Source organism: Anser anser, assembly GCF_964211835.1.
Source record: "Anser anser genome assembly, chromosome: 11".
Taxonomy (NCBI): Eukaryota; Metazoa; Chordata; class Aves; order Anseriformes; family Anatidae; genus Anser; species Anser anser.
The window spans coordinates 8,184,880-8,210,376 of record NC_139732.1 but is presented as its reverse complement, the minus strand read 5'-3'; the positions used below and the strand labels follow the sequence as shown (position 1 = coordinate 8,210,376).

The following is a 25,497-nucleotide window of genomic DNA, read 5'->3' as shown; positions in this document are numbered from 1 at the left end:
TTCAAAATCATGTGAAAAAAATCACGCATGACTTATTGTGGAACACACAGTGCAAGCAATACCAACTGTTGTACAGCTGTAGTTTGCAGGTTCCCAAAAAGGGCACGTAAACAAGTACGACGCACTTCAAGGACTCTGGACATCAATAAAATGGATTTACTCCCAACAAACTGCTCAGCAGTGTAGAGGGAAGGAGGGAGAAGGATATTGCTTCTTGTTCTCATGAATTCTTTTGAGCATAGCCACAGTACAGCTTTCTGTTGGACACCAACAGCAGATTCACAAGACAGCTATGTTAGGAACACCAACGTAAAACTAAGGTAAGTGCAAGAAAAGCAGAGGGATTCTGAGCTTTAGTAACATACCTGTTAAAAAGTATATTTGTTTGGTGTAAAACACCATTCCTCTACAGTTACGAATTCTTATTCTTCAACTGTGTAATCATCTTTATATTACAGCAGGTATGGGGCAATATCCAAAATAATAATTACACTGATAAAGTCTTGACAATTGTCCTATTCACAGGCTTCTAAAGTGTCACATAAAATAACTAGATTGAAATACAACTGTGAGTCCCAAATAATTACTTTGGTAATATGCATCTGTTAATGACCACCAGTATTTTTCTCTAAGACAGTTGTCATACAGAAAGGCTACTTATATTGCACTGGGTTTTATTCACCTTACTGCAGAGACCATCTCTTTTCTGCTGCCAAGATGCTTTTGCTATATGTAAATATTTAATGCTATTGCCATCAGTCATTCTGTGCTCATATTGTCTGATCAAGCATCTATTACTGTCCGCTAGATACGCTTGAGGATAGCATTTTTTCATGTCTACTGCTCAGTCACATGCAGGACCTACTTCGCAAGGGTTCTTCGAAGTTCAATAATTCATTAAACACTGCACAAAAGGTCTGCATCATTTGCAAAAATTCCTGATTGTAGAGAGTGCAAAATTATCAAAGCATCCCTAATAAAAATGTGATTTTTAAAGCAATAACATTGGATATTGCTCACAAGTATTTTACTCATGCATGTGTACACACTGAATTCAGGGAACAGGCTGTAACGCTTTAAGCAATAACAAAGACTGGACTTGTACTGAGGGTACTGGAGCCAATCTAGATTACAGAAACAAATTTTATATCACCAGATCTACCAAGCAAGAAATACAACTTGATAGAAGTTAGAGTATACTGGATACATTTTAATTAACGTAATTCTCTAAAACAAAATTAAAAACCAGAGGTGAGTTTTACCCGTTTGCAGTTGCATGCATCACAACATTTTTCTGTTTAACTAAGTTCATAGTACTGTATGTTACAGATCTAAAAAAGCTAATATACATAACTTTTCTATCAACATTATCTCTCGATACACCTTCCAATAAAACACCGTAGAATTCAGACTTCCAAAACACAAGCCCTGCTAAGGAAAGTAAGGCAAATGGCCAGATTTCCCAAGAGGCTTACCTAGGATTAACAGATCTCTTGAAATCAGTCTCTTACTTTGTATGTAATGGTGCAATCTGGATGCAAAATATAGAAACCCAAGAATTATACCATAATCCAGTCTTTCACCCATGTACAAAACATCAAGTGCGGGCAATGCAGGTGTTCAAGGTACCTGAGGTTGACTGGTTTGCTTTTAAGACTTAAGCAGGAACAACTAAGCAAGGAGAGGTTAAAAAACCTTTAAGAAGGTATTTTGAATGTGTTGCTGTCATGATCTTTCAAGGACAATGTTCTGAAATAAAAGAAAAACAATTAGCTATATGAGACACAGGGCAGTGTTTAAAGGGACCGAACCAATTTTGTTTCAAATCTTTATTTTGTTTAGACAAAAGGGAATCACTAGCTTTTTTTCAAAATTAAGAAACAGTAAGCATCACAAGCAGACCGTCATAGAGTGCAAGACAGCACAATTATTCCTTCTTTCCCAGTGGACTACCACCCTTTATGAAAATATGACAAGATCCAGCTATTCATCAGAGAGGCAAGAAGGAAATAAAAATGTTGAATTCAAAAGATCTGCCTTTCAGTTAACATCCTTAATGTAAATTAGGGTTAAATGTGAATGAAATTAATATTTAATCACTTGAAAAACTTCCATTCCTTTCTTCTCTTTAAACTCTACAACTTAATTATAAAATAATGTAAAACAAGTGTAAATTTAAAAGAGTCATTTTGAAGACTTGCATTAATAGTTCAAGACCTAGTGACACTGAAGAAAAGAAGGGGAGTCCCAACATTATGTCGCTTTAAGGTAACCGTGTGATTCTGTTGCGTGCACGCAGACAGCAGGAGCGCGAAGGCACGGGGAGCGCTGTGCAGGGAAGCAGGGCAGCAGCAGCACGGTGGGAGGCCAGCCGAGGAAGGCTGACCCTGCCTGCTGGCAGCCGAGCACCGCTGCAGAGAGAGGGGCTGGTGCGCCACATTAAAACTCGTAGAAGAGGGGCTCAGCGTATTGCTTCACATTTACCTGGGAAGGAAAAACTTGGAGTCATATAGGGGCACGACCCATTATCTAATGATGCAACATGATGCACAGTGCATGGTGCAAAATCAGGAGAAAAAGCATCAGCACAACCACTCTCCAAAGTCTTGCGGTGCTTGTGTAGTCTAAACTGCTGCCCTCTCAAACTTCTCTAAGGAAATCCCACGCCAGATGAATCCTGTAGCCCTCGTGGTTTGGCACACAGCAGTTACTATTACATTGTCTGCATTTACCATCTGTCACTGTGCTGTGATGTGGCAAAGAATTACTTTCTGTTCTAACACAGAACTTTCTGAATCATAAAAAGAACATACAAAAGCTGAGGTTTTCATAATTTTGTCTCTGTGAAAGGTAATTTGGCAGTAAATACCTAAAGGGGTGCATGCTGCCATTCCTCTCTATGCATACTTTGAACTAAACCCAGGTTAGAAGTTGTCTCCTCACACAATAAGGAAATTCAAAATCACTGAAATGTTTCCCATTCCTTTCCAGAACATAACTGAAGCAGTTTGTCACTTGCAGGAAGACATGCACAAATGAAAGACGCGAGTGAGCTTCCACAGGATGCTGCAGTCACACAGGGTTTATAATGCTGAAAACCTAAATCCAAGAACTTCTTCCAAATCAGCTTTTGTTGAAATCTTTCGCTTCTTCTCTTACCCCCCAAAGCTTCCCCCTGCACCTGTTGTACTTGTTTCGACTAGAATTCCCTCAGTTACAACCAACTTAAAAAAGATTTGGCTTCTATGAGGATGGATGCTCTGTCAAAAATGGCTGTAAGTAACAAGGAGTCCTAGTATTAACCTAATTCACCAAATAAATCCAGCAGCATTCTCTATCGCTAAAGAGTAACACTCCCAGGTTGTTTTACTGAAGCGAACACGCCGCTAACAAACAGCACCGCTCAATCTCCAGGTGTACTCGAACGTAACACAACTTCTCCTTCCGAAGGGAGAACTCCGAACAGAGTACCAGGGTCAACCTTCCCCAGCAGGGACGGGCTCAGACACACTGTGCAGCGCTTCTGTCCCTGAGTCAAGCATGGGCTGTCATTGCATTTCTGCCCGGCATAAACCAAAGATACTATATGTTACATATTTTACAAATATAGTTGTGTTTGTTTGTTTTTTAAGCAAGCTGCATCAAAGTGAGAAAGAAAAGTGATTGTCTGAAAAACGTTTTTTTTTTTCCAGTACAAAGAAGCCAATGTTCCACTGAGCCTAGAAAGGTTTATTAGACCCGACTCCTACCCGCATTGTGATGGCCAAGTCCCTTTCCTAGTTGCTTAACTTCTGCTAATTGAACTTCACTCGCCTAGTGTAAACGAAGAGGTCTTATTTACTGTCAAATAACAGGTTTGCTTGCCCCTTTCTGCAATCACATTGTTTACATGGACTTGGTTGACTGTACTCTAGCACACAACATTTCTAAACCTGAATCCCAATCAGGGCTACCCTCATTAAAAATATGACCTTTCACCTGCTATGAAGCACCGCTAACATAAATTACATTTTGTTGTAGCCCAAAGGTGATAGAGATGAGAGTAGGATAAACAAGGAGTAATACAAAAGCCAGTTGGGTCAGCCTTTCATTACAGCCCTTTCAGAAGCTATTAATCTCGCTTGTAGTCAGTGGGCTGAAAATAATTACTTCTTCTAACCTATGTTGTACTCAAAAGCAGCAATAAGGACAGGTCATGCAAGACACGAATAATTCTTGGTCCTCATAAAACCACTTCAAATGGTTTTAAGCGATCATCATGGCACGTTACTTCACATCCCACTGACAGGAGAAATCTCAGCAGTATCCCCTGCATGTTACGTTGCATCACCTGTTCCAGCTGCATTTGGCCATGACATGCCATGAAGAGTACATAAAAAGTAACTGTGGCAAATGCAAAGGAACTACAAAACAGTTTTTTAGTTTTTAAAATGTGAATGGAGAATGCTTTTCCTCAAGTCCATCTTCATTCATCTTTCAAATCAGGGTTTGCATTTAAAACTATGTAAGAGGAAGGCTTCACTTATGCTTAATCTAGCCAGCATGTCTTGGTTGCTTCCTGAAACATAGAATTAGCATGGACCTTTAATACATTAAAAGATTCTCACGTTGACAACAAACATGAGAATGCTGCGAATCACACTGCTACAGGGCAGCCGCAGAAAGAAATTAAACTTGGTAACTCGGTGGCAGTTGAAAGTACTGGCTGGAGAATAGATAGTTACTTTGGAATTACAAGTTTGGGAGAGCTTGCTGCCAGCTGTCAGGCTCCTAACAAGTTTGCACTGAACTGCATATGCAAAAATCCATATCTGCCCAAATAAAATGCTTGCTTAAACGTTTATCCTGTTGTGTATAAGCCATGGACAGATGGCTCTAGAAAAAAATGAAGTTAAATACTGTCTGAGAGTTCTGCCCACTAACAGCAACCTAGTGCTTATTCTTCTGAACTAAATATCTAAGTGATAACGAGGAAGGGAGAAAAGCAGAAATTTTGGGTTGTGTGACATGAACAAAAATCCTATTCCACACTTGAGCACATCAGCATTTTACACGCATCTGGGAAAGACCTTTTGCCTAGTGCCTCGAAGAGAGACTCATGTTTCACTGCACGCCACAAACAGCTACTGTAGGATGAGAACTGTGGGATGCTAACCAAAACTTCAGCAGTTAGCGCTTTTAATCTACTCATCAACTAACAAGCAAAGTACACATTTCAAGTAATAACCAATACTACCATGGCCCATTCCTGAACTTCTGCTGGCATCTCCAAAAAAACAACCACACATTTATCTTACTGGTAAGGTAACAAATGGCTGAGGAAAGGAAAAATGTAATCAAAAACACTGTATTTTTGTAGTGATAGACAAGATTTCCTAATTTTGTTTGTTTTGTCATTGCTACTATGATTAAGTTCTTTAAGTATAACCTACTGTATATAGGTATAGACCTGGAGTCAGAAGAATCTCTTATTCAGTTCCAATTCCCTGTTTGAACGTGATCAAATCAATTAGCTTTCCTGAGGCTCATCTCTCTAATCCTCTATCTTCCCCCAAAATTCTTTCAAAACTTTAAAAAAATAATAGGAAGCTCTCACATGAATAATTTCCATCAAACATCCACTGTCCCTAAACTAGTGTATAAGCAAACACAGGCTGCTGTATAATAGGGACCTTTGCACATGTAAGGAGGAGCACTAACATCTGGTTCAATTTAGAGCAAACCTAAGGGAGTACAGTGCCAGTTCCTTCAGCAGAGCTAAATCACCTCACATCAGAACTACTTCTAATGATCAGAAAATCAAGATGATGAAAGCAAAGAAAATCGGTTCAGTGCCTTGCTACATAGCTATTGAACAGCTGAGCAATCTGCCCAAGGACAAAAGTAAGCATGCCAAAAAAAGGCAAGTAACTGCAAAACAAATACTAGCAAATGTTTAAGAAAGCAGAAGTAATGCCAAATGAGGTTGATGTTCACTACAGGCATTTTAGAAATCTAGCGTCACTAAGGTAGTTCAAGAGGCCCATGCAAGGATCCAAGGCTTTGGAAATCTCTCCCTTCCCCCTCCCAAAAAACACAGGAATTCCTGTATTTCAAAGAACCTGGTGCAAACCCAGCTACAAGCCAGTCCTTATGAAATACAATGACAGATTTTAGTAGCAGGCAACAATGATTTTGTCTACCTGCATCTTTCTTTTAGTACTTCATCGCCAATTACGGTAAAAGTTGCTCAACAGGATGCATACATAAGAAAACCCCTGTCACAGAGCAGATGCAAATTTAATTACTTTAAGTTAAACCTTCCATCTTGTCTAGAGGTCCTTCAAAAATGCAACTGTAAACAAGCACTACATTGCAATCAGGTGTCAAGGGCTTATTTGATCTCTTGCAAAATATGTCACCAATCACTGGCAGAAAGTGGGTCGAGAGAGAGAACAAAGGAAGAAACTGTCAATGGACTAGGTAGCTCATGTGAGCGTGCCTATTAGTGCACTGGATCTTCCTGCTCCTGTCTAATGCTGTCCATATAAAACCTTCTTCATTTGACAGTGTTCTGTTATCCTGCATTTGATGTAATTTTTCTGTAGTAAGCAAAAAAGAATCTGCGAAAAGAACTGATAGAGTAACCGAAAACCACTGAAGATTCCAAAATTGTTCTGCTAAAATATCAGTTGTGTGCTATTGCTGTTGGCTTTTGTTTTTTGCTTTTTTTAAATAATGTTACATAACTTCTAGAAGGCTCTCAATACGTTTGGGAAAATGGTCACATTGAAGTTGGAAGGAAATGAACTCTACTTTGCACAGAATTACAGGTGGTCCCAAACAAGGAATAGGTACCATTATCTTAAGAAAGAGAGCAACAATATTATGCATATGCTTTGCTTCCAGCCAGTTGTACGTGGTACGCATTTTACCTTTCATTGAAACATCTTTGGGGGCCTAGAAGCAAAATACCAGATAGCTCTCTGCAGTCTGCTGATCAGCCCAAATATTCTAGTAGATAATTGCTCATTATGCATTCCTGCTCTAACTCAGAATGTACAAAGTATTAGTACTTCAAAGAAATTTGTGAATACACAACTGTAAAGACATACACAACTTGCCACAAGAGGTATGAGTACATTTTGCTGCACACACTCAGTTAAACGCTGCAACTGCACAGTTATGAAGTATCATTAAAAATACACAGAAAATTCAAGACTGAATATGCCAGACATCTCAGTTCTTTTGCAACCTACACAGTTAAGCAATATGAGAACTGCACTACTTGAGCAACCAAGACTGACTGGTCTGCATGGAACAGCTTGTCTCAAGAACTACGTGCTGGTGGGGGGGTAGCAGGGGGTGTGGGGAGCAAACTAACCCAAAATACATTGGATCCAACCATCACAGCCACGTAGCAGCACAATGTAATAGCTGTGGGTCTGTCTTCTGTAAGATCACCTAGAATCCTTGGGCAAAGTCAGACTAGATCTTGAGTACCTAAGCCCTTCTACATCCTAGTACAACTCCTATAGCCTTACAAGCTGGTCTAATACCGATTACCTCTATCAAACTTGTCTTAATCTAGCAAAGAACTTATCACAACTGCTTTTCTTAAATATACTTAAACACCAATGTCAAAAGCTTGATCTTCACTTTCTGACTCAAACAGTGCAACTTATACATAATGCTCATCAGAAATTTTCTGTTTAAACGCCCCTGTGTTATAGGGGCGAAACAGAAAAAATTGTGTTTATAAATTGTGGTTTCACTATGTAGTGAGTTAATATTCCAGTGCACTTCCACAAAACCAAGACGCATCCTTACAATCTGTAAGGCAATGACATTATCAAAAACTGTGTCTTTGAGACAACAGAGAAGCCCTACCTAAAACAGGCTAAGGAGCTTCTACTTCATACAATCAGAAGGATCACACACTAGAAAAGGAAGTATTTTCTTCTTTGGCTTACAAAACCAAGCTTTCCTACGCTAATCTAAGCTAAAAAAACAAACAGAAAAACAGAACAAGGAGGGCTAGGAAGCTGACTGCCTAGAGTCATTTCTACTCATTCAAAATTTGATTAATGCCTACCTTCTGGTGCTAGAGACTCACAAGAATCAAAAATAACTTAGGTTTCAATGACACAATTAGTTTTTCTTCTTAGAAAAAGAAAAGTTGAATCTGACTGGAGATGATAAATCAGACTGTATAAAACAAAGCTGCTTGTTTACCATTTCCCTCTACTAACATTGGCAACAAGATAAACCTAAGCAGAAGACAGAATTGTACTTTTTTTCTTTTTAATAGAAATCTTCAGTTGCTGCTTTAGAGGGGCAGACCAGCCTCTTTAACCCTGAAGTACATAATCCTAATACCATGAACTAACAGGGGATAAAAAAAAATCAAAAACAGTTGACTATGAAATAAGAATACTGCTGTTCAGGCTCCTCAAGTTTGTATATTTGTAAAGGGAAAAATGAGACGGAAGAAATTTTCAAAATTGCTAAATGTAGAAGGTGCATTGGGCAAGGCCTTACTTTGTTTCCTCTCCAGGCTGCTATCTCCCCTATTTAAGCAGGGCTGTATGTCATATTTACCAAGCTGGTACGCTGAGTTTAGCCACGTTTAATACGTACCACACATACTACTGAGCAAAGAAACCAAACTGCCGAAGCTCTCCCATCTAGTTCGCTTGATTAGCAGAATACACAGTTAATAAGCAAAACCAGCAGATGCTCTCAGTTCATTTTAAAAAGGAAAATTTACTCTTAGTTTAAATAGAGAATTTTGAGTGTACATCATTTTATTTGCATATTAGGTAAGAGTAGTTACAATCACTTAGAATAGACCGTCTGCATTTTTAAAATCCATCACGTTAACCGTGCATTTACCAACAAAAATGCTCTGCATCTATTTATCTCATTCCAACAAAATTTAAACAGTGCAACGCATTATTCATCTATCCATATTATAAACTCTTGTGTACATTAAGTGGATAATATTATTAACACTGATGTTTCTGTAGGCTATTCATAAAATAAATGGTGGACAAAGTAATTCCATCTATTACACATGGAATTCAATAACAATAATAATGAGAAAATTGCAATAGACATTGTGAGTAATAATCAGAACTAGAACGACAACTGTAACAATATATCCATTGTGGAAATGTTCTGATTATAGAAACAGACTAATCTGCAATTTTTCATCACTGATAAACTCTGGAAACCAGCCAGAATTCCCATTATATTTTATCCCTGTCAGTTTGTGCCTAGAACAGCTGCAAAAAACCTACTTGATTTATTAATTTAATGAGAAATAGATAAATGTTGTTTGCTGTGATAGAGGAATACGTGCAGCATGACATCGTATCGCTATACCTGCCTCAACACTCCAGCTAGCAAAGTGTACTATACCTTCCCACGTCTGTAGCTTCAAATGCGACACAGGCAGTTTTGCCAGCATCATGTCACACAGCTCTCCTGCCTTGTCAGTCCACGTTCTCCAAGGCTTCTTGTTAACATTTACAGGCACCATGTGATCCTGCTTTAGAGGCTGCAGCAGCGACTGCTTGTGTCAGAACAGAGTTCGAGGTAATTTTCTGGTTTGAAAGCTTCAGTGGCCTTAGTTCAAATTTTTATTACCTCCAATGCCTTAACATTTTTACTGCCGCAAGTACAGTAATGCCTAGAAATTATCTGTAGAAGCACAGAAAAGTGTATGGCCTGCTAGAAACACAATTGAGTAATGCTAAGATTAGCCACAAAGAATCCAGCAAGTTTTGAAGAGGGATCACAACAGAAGCCCTAGGACTGGGCATCCAAGGCACTCATCAACTGTACGAGTTTCTGCAGTCAGAATGCTATGCAAGATTTTCTATGAACACTGCCACTTCAACAGGAAAAGACGACGTGTGGCGAGCACCAGGGACTGTTATATAAAGGCGCCCTAGGACAATGCCATCCACCTTGTATTTTCTGCCTCCTGGTAGAGCTGCACAAACTTACCAGCCAGAGACTAAAGCGGGCGAGGTGTGGTCCTGCTTCACGGTGCAGGCCAGATGGGGAAGATGCTGCACTTGGCAGAGAGCCCAAGGAGAAAGCCCTACAGGGAGTACAGGAGAGGCAAACATACTTGACAGCGAGACAAGAGCTCTCGCCCAGACATCATCCATGGGGATCGTTCATTCCCCTTAGCTTACTTTGTCACCACATACGCACAGTGTGACTGAATGTATTATGCATGGGAAATAATCACGCTGCTGGCACTGTCAAGAAGTCACTGAGCTTTTATTCTGCGTGCAAAGGGCTGCAATTTTGCACATGCACATAGGGTTTGGAATTTTCAAAGATTTCCAAAAGTCAATCAGAAAGGAGAGAAAATTAGGGATAGGGTCACAGGGTAGATTCCACATGCCAAAGATTTTCAAAAAAATCAATGCTGAGGTCCTGAACATGCTCTCTTCTGACAGAGCAGCCCAGACTCACAGCCAGGTGTCTCTCGAAAGGACTCAACGACCAACTCCCAGAAGGTGCTTACACACCAGCAGGCCACATGTTCTCTCAAGTTTCTTGTTGGATTTTTTTTAAATTATAGCTATGTTAACATCCCATGCTTAAAGAATCCTTCCATTCCCCCCCACCCTGAAAGTGTTAATTACTACTGTTCATTACCTTTCAAAACCAAGAGCTAACAGATGCCCAAGCAAACAAAGAGTTATCTTTAAAAATTTTGATTTAAAAATTATGATGTAATAAAAGCACTGATTTGATGATAGTTAGTTTCCTATCCAGTGAAGTCTCACTCCTATAACAATTTTTTTTTTGAACACTAGTCAGCAAGGACCAAGTTAGGCCATTGACGAGGCCAAATTTTACATTAATCATGTATTTTTCAGTTTTTCAAAGTTAAACAAAAGTAACTTCACACATTTTCATTATTTTAACGAAGTACTAAAATACTGATTTATACTCCCGGATGTTCAGACTTCAATTGGTAAGTAACAAAAGAAAGTGCCTGATGCAGGCATACGGCCCATAAGGCTCCTCGTAAAGCAATGCTAGCAGATACTGCACTCATCTAAAAGGATGCTGTAAATAAATCATATGGGCCTGTTTCATTATTTCAGAAAAAAATCCGAGCTTTCAAACCAAAGAAAGTTATCACGCAACAAACTCACATGAGAAGGATCTTCAGTATTTCATCACCATCTTGTAAAGCATGGACCGCTGCTGAAACACACTCCATTTTAAACATCAATAAAACTCGTAACAGAAGTCTTTCCTTCATTCTTAAATCTAGTTCCTGATTAGCATGAAGACCACCTTCATTTGATTTACAGAATGCCACAGATCTATTACTTATAGCTTAAAGGACATTGAATGCTTTGACGTGTTCCAGGTCTGCAGTTTAAATCAACTGAATTATTATACATCTCATCACTCACAGTTACATTGAGTGCCTGTTCTGCTACTGCTAAATGAATTGTTACGAAACTATAAACGTTATGGAATGCTGCGGAGTCCTTGGTCTTTGACCAGAGACCACTTATTTCCACAAAACAACAACTGAAGTGCTTGTATTACCTCCGTGCATGATTAAATCCTGCATGTTGCACAGTAACAGGTGCATCAGAACTTCAAGATACGACTCAAAATATGTCAGCTTTTTTTGTGTACGTACAAAAAGGCCACAGACAAGCAGAAAGCAGGGTTAAATGTCGATCTTGAACCTTGAGTGTCTGAAGTTGTCAGAAGGAATCTCTTGATACGTATCATGTGTCCTGTGATACCAACAGCTTACACAATAAAAAATCTCCGCATTTCTTCATAGCCTTGTTTAGTGGCATGAAACAGTTCCTTCTTTCTACCCCTGAGTATATTTTATCAGTAGCTAGAAATGTCAAATACTTCTATGGTAAACAGAAATATCCTGGCCTTTTTTTTTTTTTTTTTTTTCCTACACGCCAATACTAAAGAAGGTGACAATATAATCTGCCTCGGGCAACTCTATCACCAACCACAGTAGACAGGTCATTTTCCTTTTATCAAAGAGGAGAGTAGGTCATCGCATTTTAGTGCATGTTGACACCACCGCTAGTAAAAAGAGATAAGAATTCAGTGCCCTTAAGGTGCCTTAACCTCTATTTTACCTAATACAGATATTTCACAGCTATTGCATTAAAGGCAGAAGAGAGACAGATTTGTACTCTGGAAGAATGCACTACAAAGGTCTCAACCTCTGTGACAAGCTGGTATCTGTACTGCAGAGAAGGTAGGTGACAACAAAGCACTTCACTTAAGGTACCTACCTCTCTTTTATTTTGCATAACTGGATTAATTTTTTTTCCTGTAAAGCCGCAGAGCATCATGCATGTCTAACCTCTCAGCACATGTCCGTAGTTTCTGAACATTTTTGGAAGTTGGAATTAAAAGCATACGCACATCTCCTGCCCTCCTGAAAACAACTTTCAGAAGTTTCTCTGCTTGCTTAAACCATTTTGCTTTCAGTCAGGATATCTTAACTCTGAACACAAAATAATGACACTTACCTACAGTTGTCTTTATTTGTTGTCCTTGTGCTTTCAAACATTTGATTCAAACATCTTAAACTTGAAAGACGCTTTTATGGCAATGCTCCTTATATTGTTTAAGACAGTAGGGGAAAAACACCACTTTCTAATTGCTAAATATGCAACCATCTGAACATGGCGAGTTAGTTTTTATTGCATTTTCTGTTAATAAACTGGTTTTAAAATAATGAGGAGATAAAAGGATCTGCTTACCAAGAACATCAACACAAACTGCTCAGTTATTACCAAGGACTGGACAACATTCACAAAAGGACTTTTCTTTTTGGAAAACTATAAAGATGAAATGCACTTGCAATAAACTGCATGCTGGATGGTCAGTTTCTTCTGCACAAAAGTGTAAAATGTTACTTCAAAAAGGGCAAAAGAAATTCTGGTTAGAAGAAGAACAGATGTTCTGTACTTTTAAGAGAAATAGGAGATTTGTGCTTAAAGATTCTAAGCATAATTTCTTCTTCCCCCCAGGAACACAGCTACAAGCAGTATAGTTAACTCCCACTAAAAATTAAAGCTTGATTTTTACAGAGGAAGAATCAAACTTCTTCCTGAAATGGAAAATAACATTCCTTTATTCTGGAAATTAGTCCAGTCAATTTTTCTATTTGTTTCAGTAACATCTTTTAAGCTATGCAGGCCAAGAGAGCAGTTCTATGTGTAGAGACCATATCAACAAACACAACGGTTCATCATTTAAGCACTATTTATATGCATATTTATACTTAAACTGTTGCATATTTGCATAGATACCCTTACAAAATTCAGTTCTCCTTCACCAGAAGGTATTCCAGCACCTATGAAAAGGGAAATATCAACCAAAACTTAGTAACAAAAATAGTGACCAAAAATAAAAGTTGTTTAGGGGAATGTAATTTTAACATCTACTAGCCAACCATTTTGCTCACCAAAGAATTTTGTACGTTTTTTATATGCATACATACATGTGTATATGCATGCAAACATACATCTGAACACATGCATTTTATACTTCATTTCAGGCAAGGCACATATTAATGCATCAGCAAAGACTGAAATCAAGGAGTAAGACTTTTACTAAACAGGAAGAGCATTTAAGATAAAGAGCTAGACAACCAAAAACTGAAAAATCTTCATGACACAATCTAATTTGTTAGATCAGTGCATCTGAACACAGGTCTCTTGCAAATGGCATTGTAAGCAAAAAAAATAAATAAATAAAAATCTGGTTGTGAAATTACATACAGGGCAAAAATAGCTTGAAAAGAACAGTTATTGCCACTAATCAACTTAATCACTTTTTGGGTTTTTATTCTTTATAATTAATTAATATGAGAATGTTTCAAAATAAAAAAAAATGTGTATCTCATAGCCAATTAGCAATATAATGCTATTTTTATGCTTTGGACAGAAGTTGTCTGTTATGAACAACCTCTAGTGAATCTCATTTTTTAATGTTGATATTTATACTCTGATGTAATGTTGATACACTATTTCAAATCTGAATGAACTGGGATGTTTTGAGAAGAAAAAACAGATGCATTTAACATTTAAGAAATAAACTGCAGTTACAGATGGTTTTGTCCAAGTGACTAGTGAATATTATGTTAAAGCAGGATACAACTCTTCCAAACATGAAGCAATTCTTGGTATTTTACTGTACAATAGCTTCCATAAATGATTCACTTGCACACCAAGCTTGTGTTCCTAATTAACCCATTAGTACAATTCCCATTCATTTGATTAAGAGTGAGGTTCAGGCATGAATGTCTTTAGCATTCATTCTTAGAAAATAGAAATATGTCTGTCCAGGAAATGTGTTTAATGTCAAGCATTTATCTTTTAGTGATTTTCAGACTTACATATTCAGTTCTTTATACTGAATTTTGATGCTCTTTTATGCACTGTACCCTGTACTTGAGAGGAAAAATGACTATTTCACATGGCTTTGGGTTTCTTACTTTATTATGATAAATCCTATCTTCTCTCAGAGTCTTTTGGGGGTGGGGGGCAACGGAAAGGTACCTGAAATAAACAATATTTCAGTAATTTTAAGTTCTCACAACTGCTTTACAAATCACACAGCCTGACCCCCATCTCTAATATCACATTACAGCAAGATCCAAAATAGCTCTCCTCTTTGACAGCTAACCTCAGGCACCACTGGTCTAGCATCTTGCTGCTTACGCTGCCGGCTGAAAAGCTGAGAGGATACACAAGACAAGCTGAGAGTTTAACTGGCAGAGCTGTTCAAATCTAAATTGTGCTATCTGAAACTTAGACCACAGGAGACAAGAGTTGACTTTTTACCCTGGCAGCCGATTCAACCTCTTGGCCCTGTGCAAGTCGCATGAATGCATTTAGCACACACAAAAACTATCTCCCTATATTATGATCAAAGATGCATTCGGTACACATTTTTTATGCACATTTGACCACTCTGTTGACAGTCATGGAAGTTAAGTAATATGGACTGCTGCACATGGGTTTCAAACCTTGATGGAGCCCAATGGCAGGCTACTTTTGACAGTCGAATAATGACGAGCGCGTTGCAGGCCGATGCCCGTCATTCACGAGCATCTCGGCCTGCTCCAGCCGTTGCGCAGCGACTAAGTGGACGGTCAAAGGTTAAGTTCGAAGAAGACAGCAATGAAGGGCAACTGTCATGCACCACTGAGTACTGCGAGGCAGCAAGGAGTGGTTGTCTTCTGAAGAACATGCAAAGCGTTCTCATTCTGTCCAGGCAGACACATATTTGAAGGTCCTAAATGAGACCACTGCCAATTCATGAAGAGCCAAACTGACAGCATGCCATTCAAGCTGTCTGTCACAATTTGGACTTTTTTTTATTTCAAATCACAAATGCATGCAAAGTATAACGTTAAGCAGAACTCCCAGCAGTTGTTTTAAGCGAGCCAGACTTGGCAGGGTATAAGGGTGAGGGGAAAGACATCTAAACTCTCCCTCCTTGCTTTTAATATTTAAGTATTTCACAGGGATTTCTTCAGTTTTCATGCAATGGCATGCATTTATTTCCAAAATTACATCTCTTGTACCCCCTTTATTAAATACCCGGGTTTCTTCCGGCAGTAAAAGGCAGAGCCTAACATTTTATAATTAGGGTTAACACAATCACCTGGTATTGCAATTTTGCACGTGTACATTAATATTGCAATACAGGAATATATTAAAGCATGCAAATAAACACTTTGCATGAGTCTCTAAATATCCTAAGCATTTCTGTTATGAATGGTCCAATAACAGTATTTCCTATTTGTTTAAAAGCACTGTTTTGTGGGGAGATATGGCTTGAACAGCATGATTAACAATGCAATAGCAGTATTTTGCATAAAACATATACATCTTACTTTTAACCCATTGCCAGTAAAGATGTATATTTCTTACTTAATATTTAAATTATGTGATCATATTCACACTTGCCTCTATTAACATATAAAAGACTCCAGGAAAAATAGAAATACTTTTGTTTTATTATTAGATAAACAGCGATGCCTCTCATCTTTCACATGAAACCCTGCCTGACACTAAATCTTCCCAGGTTGACAAAGGATCATGTGGGTTAGCTCTTTATGCCCTTTTCATGAACAGTCCATCTCTCCTGCACTTACAGGGCCAAACCCTGCCCCTGAACAGAACAGATCACCATGCAAGCTGCTCGTTCCTCTTTGCTGGGTCACTGGCATCGTCCCGTTTGTGACACAACTGCTTTGTATTGATTTCTGTCCAACACGTTAAGGACCTTACTCGCAAACCACGCTTCACAAACTAAAGAGAAAGTGAATCGTCATTATTTATGAGGAATACACTTGGATCGTGAAGCATAAAGCCATGTGCCTGTCACACTGCCCTCCAGCTCTTCAAGGCAGGGACTAGACTCCTATGTTCTATTGCATGAGCCATACTGTCGGAACTGGAAATCGTAGTTAATGACAAACCTACTTTTTTAATCACAATGAATGGCTTTCAGGAAGCCACAAGCATAAAATCATTTCAGACAAAAGGACAACTAAATATGAGGTGAGAGGATACACTAAGAACAAAAGGTAAGCACACTGCCTATCCCAACTATTTCAGTATGGACGTTTCTAAAGCGGTTCAGGAAGGCTGACCCATAGCTGCAGTCTATCAGAACAGTTTAGGGTCAAACTCAACTAAGAGCCCTGTTACTTACAGGGACCAAGCACCAAAATTTGTCACTGCCAGGTGATTCTGCGGAGTTTTCCAAAGTACCAGGTCCTGGAGTCAGGAGCTTTTAGGAAAGTTTCAACTCTCATTTGCAATAACAGAGGAGAACAGCTCATGGAAAGTGACTTGAAAATATGAACTCTAAGAATGCAAAGAAACCCAGAAGGCAAGTATGTAGAATAGCAAAGCACTGGAAATTGCAATACTGACCGGGGAAAAACAAAAGAAAACAAAAGAAAAGGACCAAAGTGGGAGTTAGATCTCCTGCTACATTTCTGGTTGCAGGAGACAATTACTGGTACATTACTGCTACCTCTGGAGTGTGCAGGACGTAACACAGATCTGAAACACAATACAAAATAGCTCTGTCCCCAAATCTACAGAAATTCCCCATGACAAATTCAAGAAAAAATTGTTAAAGAGGAAGGTACCAAGAAGTGTGGTTTTCTACTAACGCAAGAGAAATTAAAAGCATTTTGAAGTCTTAAAATACAATGCTAGGAAATCAAAGCATCAGTAGAGCTCATAGACTGCCTTTACCTCAGTTTCCTCCACACGCAAATGCTCTCCATAAACACTTTCCCAATGATTCAAGTCTGATACTATCTATATGACTGTATCACAGGACTATTTTTCAAACACCAGTGGTGTAAATCCAGGAAACGAAAAACAGTACACACCAAAAGGCTGCCAGACTTGACAACACGGAAGCTTAATAGCTTCTGCTGTAAGGAATGGGAGAAGCCTGTGCTAACTTGACATTTGTCCAGGTCCTTTTCCTCCTGGAAAGTTTAATTACCATCATCTTTACAATGCTCAGAAAGAAACAAAAGCTGCATCACCAGTGTGGTACACTTTTCACATGCCAGAGGCAAAAACCAGAGCAGTGAACATCCATGGAACGTAACTGCCTGCTGAATTAGTCATCACAGGAAAAAAAGTCTCCTCCCTACTACCAAAGATGCAAGGAACCACAGAGTTGACTTACCCATCTTACTCTAAATGATTGACAAGGGAGTAGCTGGAAAGCATGGAAGGGACCTGCCTTACCTCCCTTTAGGTCAGCTCTATTACAGCCACATGTGAGAACTAAAATTAGTTGAGTAAAAACTACCATTTGGCTCCTACCTGGAGAGAAGACAGAAGGGGATTTTTTCTGAATTTCATAATAAGTGAAATACATCAAAAACTTTTTCCTATGTTTAAGAAAAACTCCAGGCTTACAGTTTCAGACTGATCATAGCTTTGGTACTATTTGCAGTGGTTTTATATTGCATACCATAAAACATGCCAGTTACGTAGTCTCAGAATATGCAATCGAAATGCTCTACCCTACATCCATCTCGTTGGCAAGATCTTTCCATAATTTTTCTGCCTAAATGTATAGCACGAGTGCTATGTTTGACAAATGCTCATTTAAAAAAAAAAAAAAAAACAACAAAAAAACTTATACCTAAGTAAACTCCAACTCCTTTTCAATCCAGAAAGATGGTCATTTCACTGTTTATGATGAACGCCCCAAATAATTTTCTCCTACAGAGAGTCTTTGGATTTGAATGTTTTGTTCTGTTTTTATTCTGCGGTTAGGTACACACACACCACAGAGACCTGTTCAATATTCTGTCATCCACAGCTGTTCCCCATCCCATGATTTAGATATCAGTCAAGTATCTCCTTTGAGCACCAGCACATCCTTGGCTGCTGCAACAACATCATTCACATCAGAAGTAAACATATACAAATTGAGATTCTTCCAGGTTTAAAAGCTATTCTTTAATTTCCATGAATATGTCCCTTCGTACACAATTTTCAGTCAGTTCTTCCCAAATACAGATGAATGTTTCAAGGGGCTTACCGCTTTGACACAGATCTGTTAAAGGTTCTTGCACAACTTCATCATCAACTGATTGGGCTTTCAGCCCTTTAAGTGCTTGTGAACATCTGATTTCCATTCACAGAAAAACATATTAATGTGCATTTGAACACGAATTTTACCTGTTAAACGGTTAGAAGTATACACAGGGTGTATCACTCCACAGAGTAACAAAAGCAATGGCTTTCAGTCCCAGAGCTGGTTAACCTTCACTTTTTGGTGATGAAAACCTTACCTGCTCTTTACCTCCACCTTTTCACCCCAAAGCACATACACACACTGTGCTATTCTCCAGCAAGAACCAGTGCATGAAATTTTTGCACCCAAAACACAGTACACATCAGAAGTGGGTGGCTTAGCTTGAAGTAATCTTTTCCCTTTGTAGACTCATGTCTCTCCAGGGAATTACAGGCAGAAGTTTCAGTAATTTTAGTATCTGTAAGGAAACATGCAAATCAGACCCTGAGCTTAATATTAGGAGTTGTTTGATTTCAACACAATTTTAAGCCTTGGAACAGAAGCAGCAGCATATTTTAACCAGATACCTTTTCAAGTATTCACTGCATGAGGTACCAGTTGCCTGGGGGTTATGAAATAATACTAAAAACTTTATAATCATTCATTGATTTAGTTTTGAGCATAGTATATCATTTGAATCCAATGGGAACATAAAGAGCTATTTGTGAGGTCAACCACAGTACAGACAGAGGCTGACATGATATCGATGGCAAGGTGGAAAGAAATTGCCAAATACAGCAGATCAATACCTCGTTTCACTGTTACAGCCTTCTGCAGACATAAAATATATATCTTTACAGCTACGAAAATAATAATAATGGAAGTGGGAGATAAATGCTTCCCTCAAGGTAAACTATTTGATTAGCTGAGGGCAAAGGTGACAATAGCAGTTACACTAAAGTAACTTTACAGTCTTAAATAAAAGTGGTGGGATGAGCAGCAGATAAAAGGACAAAATGAAACAGAGCAAGTTCTAGGAGATACAGATGTTATTCTTTTTAGAAAGAACGTAGCATAAGCCTACAAAGGCAAAAAAGTTTATACTAAATAAGGCAGAACAGTTTCTTCCCATAGTAAGCCTCCAGTAACTTCAAAAAAGTTTTGAAATTACAGCTCTACCATTTTACATACGGAAGACAAAGGTAGGTTCAATCTGTACCATCCCTGAAATAGTAAGACATATTCATAACCATGTTTTGCACTTCACTCTTGAATCTAACAGAATGCAGTAACACACTACAGTGCTTTTCAGTCTCAACTAAAAAGGGGATCACCTGATATTTTGGATGCTCTTAGCCTTTAAAGGTTAATTGAATAATCTGAAAAATGGATGAGTTATTAAACATTGGAGAGCCCAATTCTGCTCCAGGTGAAGGCTGTGCAAATTTGACCACCAGTTCCCCTAGGAACCAAAGCAAGCTTTACCATTTACAATTGGCCTCTCTTGCTTTCACTAAACTTGTCAGATGAAACTGAATCTTACATGCTGTATAAGAGAAAAGTGTAATTATTTATTTCTTCTTTCCAAATCTCTAAGTAGAAGTGACAGTAGGCCCAGTACTGCATCTCCAGCAGGGATATTCCACTACAGCTTCATTGCAAAGATGCTGATTTCCTCCTAGAACTGCTACACCTGTAAGCCAGCTCCAGAATCAGAAGACAACAGGGTCTGATGCACCTGAGACTACTTAGCTTTCTGAAATTAAGTCACATGCTAACAACTTGCAAAATATTATTTCTCTAAATTAAATGAAAATTCCTCTTCAGAAAAAGTGTTCATACGAAACTGAAAACTCAATCCACATAAAGTTTTATTCTCTACAGAACACAGACAAGATTTCCACAATGCACTTTCCCTGGTGGGTTTGGTCCCTCCTCCCTTTTTTTTTTAGAATTTAATTTTCCTGAATACAAAGTTATACAAGTTATACAAGTTATACAAATATTTGAACAATCATTAAGTATATTATAACAACAATCATCAAGGTTTCGGACACTGTATCTCTAGAAAAAGAGTTGCCCTTCCAATCTTTTTCAACTCTATTTTACAAACCCAGTGATAACGCTTATTGAAGTACTTACATGTACAACAACACTTTTGAAAAGCTTCAAAGATGATCATTTTCTTTGTCTCAGTGTTGCTGTTCAAGAACATACCAGCATGACATGTTCAACCACAGTCTAGTTGCGAACTACGACAACAGAAAACTTTTAAGTTCATCTTATATTTGGCAGCGTAGCTTTCGGTTGGGTAAGTGAATGCCTCCAAACCACTATCATCACACAAGCAGCTTTGCTGTACGCATCTCTCGCCTGTGCTCTTCAAGATTAGAGAAGCGGCTGTTCAGTAAGTAAACAAATTAAGCAAACAGCATCTGCTCAGTTCCTACTTTTTATGAGAACGGGTTGGTAGACAAGGCAGACAAGAAATCAAAACCATCACAATCATCAAAAACAATCTTAGAAAACATCCGCCCTTCCTTGTAATTACCCATAAATATATCCAATGAATACAAGAAACACAGGAGGGGTTTGCTTTTCCAAGATTTTTATTTTCATTGCCATGAGTGATATTTCCATTTGGGAGCTAAGGAGAGGCTCTGAAAAGCTCAAGAACGCCACCATTTTCCATTTAATACAACCGACTCCACAACTGTTTCCAGGCAAGTAGCAGGGAATTTCATCCACTAACAGAAGTGGATTTGCTTCTCCCCACATCCAGAAAATACAATTAATATTCAGAATAGATAGCCTATCTTTTTACTATAGGATACCAAAACTTCCCCTGCATGGGATTTTAAGCATTTACTACAGACATATCTGGGGTATTTTTCATTTGCTGGCAGGCAATCGGAGCTCACTAGTGTCTGTAAAGTTGCAAAATAAAAATTTAAATCTCACGTGGAGAAGGACTACCCAGAAAAATACTTGCCTCTTTTCAAAAATGTGAAAACACCCTAAGCGAGAGAAGTTGAATCAATTAAATTAAGACAAAAATAGAAAGGAGAGGGATAATTAGCCAAAAAAAAACACACCATACTGTTGGTTTTGCCAGAGCAAATATCAACTTGATACTACAACAACCAATTCGTAAAATGCGTGGACCCGGCTTCCTTAAACAAATCAAGCAGTTCTGCATCTTGTCCTTCTTCTAGAACCACCACGAACTCCTCCCACAAGCTGCCAAGCTACCAGTGGCTGGGATGTGGTAGGAGCTATTTTAAATTAAAATAAGTCTAGTGCAAGGTCAGGATTAATGGAGCTATTTCCTACAGCCACGTCCCATGAGGTACTGTTGTAGCAGCTATTACACTTGTGCCATACAACCAAGCCAAAAACCCAGGTTTCACTTGGCTAGAGGCCGTACAGGTGACAGACATATGCCTAGAGCCTTACTTAACATACAAGTCTACAAACAAATATAGGAAAAACAAACAAACAAACAAACAAAAAAAAAAAAAACAAAGCCAGCCCCGGAGTGCGTATTCTAATACGGCAAACCTAAGAACAGCTTCTACGCCACCACGTTGTAGATGACGAGGAGCCAGGTCAACCGAAGACCTTCAGTCCCTTGTCGTAGGACTACTCTGACATTACTCTCATCTGCAGGAGCCTTGCAGCCCTAAGCAATGAAACACCAAATCGTGTTTTCTGTACCCACGCTCCTTGCATCCTTGGCTCCAAGACGTTAGAAGATTCTAACACACAAAACATAGATCTGTTCTTATTTACTGCAAAAAACAAGAGACTGAATGTAAAACAAGGTGTTTAATAAATCTGGGGAGTCTGAAGCTCCAATTATAATTCAGCACACCAAGATGGATGCGCGCTTCTTAATTAAGTGGGTGATGTTCTAGTTAAAACAGAAAGACAACCCTGGGCCATAGCTAAGATTAAGCACCTACTCTTCCAAAGGAAGCTCCTACTGTTATCAATATAAAGGCCTTAAATCACAAAAAATAAACCATCTAATAGTCTGTATTCAATAGTAAGTAGAAAGTCGGGACACAGACTGATTTGGATTAACACATTTTCAGTTATAACAAGTAATTTTACAGAGGATTAGTATCTTGATGGTCTGATCAATACCAGGCACTGCTGCTATTACAGATGAAGAGAAAATTACCCCTCCAGTAATAAAGTGTGTATGTCTTGGTTCTCCTTCATTTGCTGAGTCCATTACTGTAATGGTCCCAGCATTAGCAGCTGAGGCAATTTAAGCAGCAGCAGCAACGCGATGAGTTTAAAAGCGGGGAACATTGGCCACTCATTCTTTCTTGTATTTTGTACTGCATATGCAAGGCTTCTACCTGACCACTTCCAACACACAAATTGTGTGTTATGTTACTATCAACACTATTTCTTAATTATTGTCTCATTAATAATGAGACGGGCCAATAATGCGATTACCACAAAAATTGCTGCTGGCATATTGGCTGCTGATTCTGCTAAAAGCTGCCCGCCATCTACCTACGCAGAAATATGACATGACAACAAGCTTATTTAGCTGCAGCTAAGCTGTTTCATTAACTTTAATTTGCCTAAATACAACTTCTGAAAGAATCTATTTAAGCCGTCAATTAGAAAAATTAATGTTTTTATATCTTAAGAGGCAGAACAATAACAGGAAACAAGAAATTAATGTAATATTTGAACAAACTCTGATACGACCAAGTTGATATACTTTGTTGCGTGGCCCGGGTAACGTTTCACCATTAATCCTAAAATCTGGTAAGAGCTCTGAGATTACTTGCCTATTTTTCCCCCTCACCATTAATATGCTGAGGCAACCTATTTTATCTCAAACATACGGTATTTTCCAGCCAGCAAAAATAAGGATGATGCAGGAAACATGACTTTTCATCAAAATCCCAGCCAAACCACTATGTTCCCTTTTACTCCTCGTAAATAAAACACACACAAAGCTTGGAGTTATTTAAAGCTTTATATTGCCTTGCCACTTTGTCTAACGTCTCACAAATGTGAAATTGCACATGAATATCTTTGTAAAAGCCCTTGTGAATATTCAGATATGTGCATATTGATGCATTTATTATTTGTATAGCAATAACTTTATTGGATCGGGGTCCCAGCTGCACTGGGAGCTGTACAAATTTAACAGTAATGTCTGTGGAATAAATTCTCTGTAGCTGGTTCTGGCTTCGCAGTAATGTGAATTAGCATAAACAGCTACAAACGGTAATTGTGAACTGGGCTTAGCAGTCTATTCCAGAGCCCCGTCAATGTAATCTTTTTCAAGTAAAAGAAAATAATACTCCAGACTAGCTGAGCATCCAGTCTTTCACATGGCAACGTCAAAGGGTCTTAATAGGCAAATAGTGGCAAGAGGAAGAATATAAATGTACTTGCTACAACTAGGCATCTGTCACACCGAGACTGACTGCAAACATTTTTGATAAATTAAGCCTTGAGAACAGGCGTGTGTTACAGATGAACTAATCAAGACACGAGCCTAATAACAAAGCAGCTTTTCCTTCCAGTTTAAAAGGAAAAAAATATTCCAAGTAGTCTACCAGTTAATAGGCTTATGTTTGCTTTTATTTTATGTGGTACCCAGCAGAAGTAAAAGTTTACTGCAAACTAACCATAACTCAAACCAACAGTCCAAAGAGGAAAAATAATTATGACTTAACTAATTAGAACAGAAATTTAGGTAAACAAAAACAAAACACACACTCATGGGGTGGACAGTTCAGTTAAAATGTCTGCTGTTAATGAGTAACACCTGGTCCAACAGCTCTGTTTTTATGCACAGAAGTAGTATTTGCTATGAGGAAGACTAGAGAAGTAGACAGCACGCACCATCTCTAAAGATGTCTTTAAAATTTAAGATTAATTATGTTCTGCAATCCACGTAAGTCTCACAGGGATATTCCACAGGAAACTAGCATCCCCATCATGGTGTTTAAGACATTTGTGTAATTAACTTCTGGCTATGATTCCCCAGCTTGTTTCAGATCTGCTTTGCAGTAATGAATTTGTGTCCTCCCGCTACAGGAAGGAGCCCTCTTAGGCTAAGAACGCCAGATATTAGCATGAACAGTTTCATTTCTGCTGGACGCTCAATCTTAACTCACTCCAATCGAGTGATTTGCAATGTGGAAATTGCTGTCTAACAGCACGGCGCACTGAGGAAATTCTACCACACATCCTTGGAACAGGAATGTTATTCTTCTACAACAACATAAATCAAACTTGTTATACGCATGAACGTTTGAGAGAGAGAACAGCTTACCGTACACAAGAAACATACTGCATAATTACAAAGCTAAAGCCCATCACCAGGCTTCGGATCAACAGCGTTTAACTGTACACAAGTATGGCAAAACTTTTATTCAGGATTTCATTCTTCAGAGCAGAGACGTTGCCAGGAGATGCATAATCCAAACCAGCCTCTCTATCCAACCACTTCCCTCTCATTAGTAGGCCTCATAAATCCTACTTTCCAGAAGAGGTCGGGTTAACCTCACTAGTATTTGGTTTGCTATGAAATATTTTGATCCAGACCTAAATGGATCTCTTGGCACAGCCACCACAATAAGGACGCACTTCCTTCACTGTCTGTGTTTCTTAGGTGCACCACATCAGCGAGCAAGGCTTAAACTCGGGGACCAAAGCTTAGTGCCAGCATCCCAAGGATTACACCTGTAATTAAGTTGCACAAAGTAAGGTCAGTTCGTATTAGTGTAGCATGAGGATGATCTCCTGAAGAGAAAGGGTACGCTTGTTTTCGTGTAACCCCTCGTCTTCTTATCACTGCCTTCTTCTTCCGTATCCCTCATTCTCAGACACTCTACAGGGTCCTTCTGTTGCACTATCAGTATACTCCAA

The 25,497-nt window shown here is 38.7% G+C and overlaps 1 protein-coding gene and 1 long non-coding RNA gene across 18 annotated transcripts in view; both read right to left on the bottom strand.

Moving 5' to 3' along the window:
• FTO (FTO alpha-ketoglutarate dependent dioxygenase) overlaps window positions 1–25,497 on the bottom strand; it is a 247,120-nt gene that overhangs the window by 220,381 nt on the left and 1,242 nt on the right. For 4 of the 17 annotated variants that reach the window (XR_014589141.1, XR_014589142.1, XR_014589143.1 and 1 more), the window contains exon 1: window positions 22,772–24,882. The exons of 8 other annotated variants lie outside the window; for them this stretch is intronic. Coding sequence is in view for 5 of the 9 variants with exons in the window: in XM_083852102.1 (XP_083708228.1) it covers window positions 22,772–22,825 (54 nt within the window). In the remaining 4 variants the exon portion in view is untranslated. Of the gene's footprint in view, window positions 1–20,727; window positions 22,740–22,771; window positions 24,883–25,497 lie in introns of those variants that run through there. 5 more of the 17 variants (XM_083852093.1, XM_083852106.1, XM_083852098.1 and 2 more) reach the window with 3 other exon arrangements.
• On the bottom strand, window positions 10,586–20,717 carry LOC310905620. The gene is made up of 2 exons (XR_014589179.1): window positions 13,329–20,717; window positions 10,586–12,925 (listed from the first exon to the last, which is right to left on the bottom strand). It is a non-coding gene; the product is annotated as an uncharacterized lncRNA (long non-coding RNA).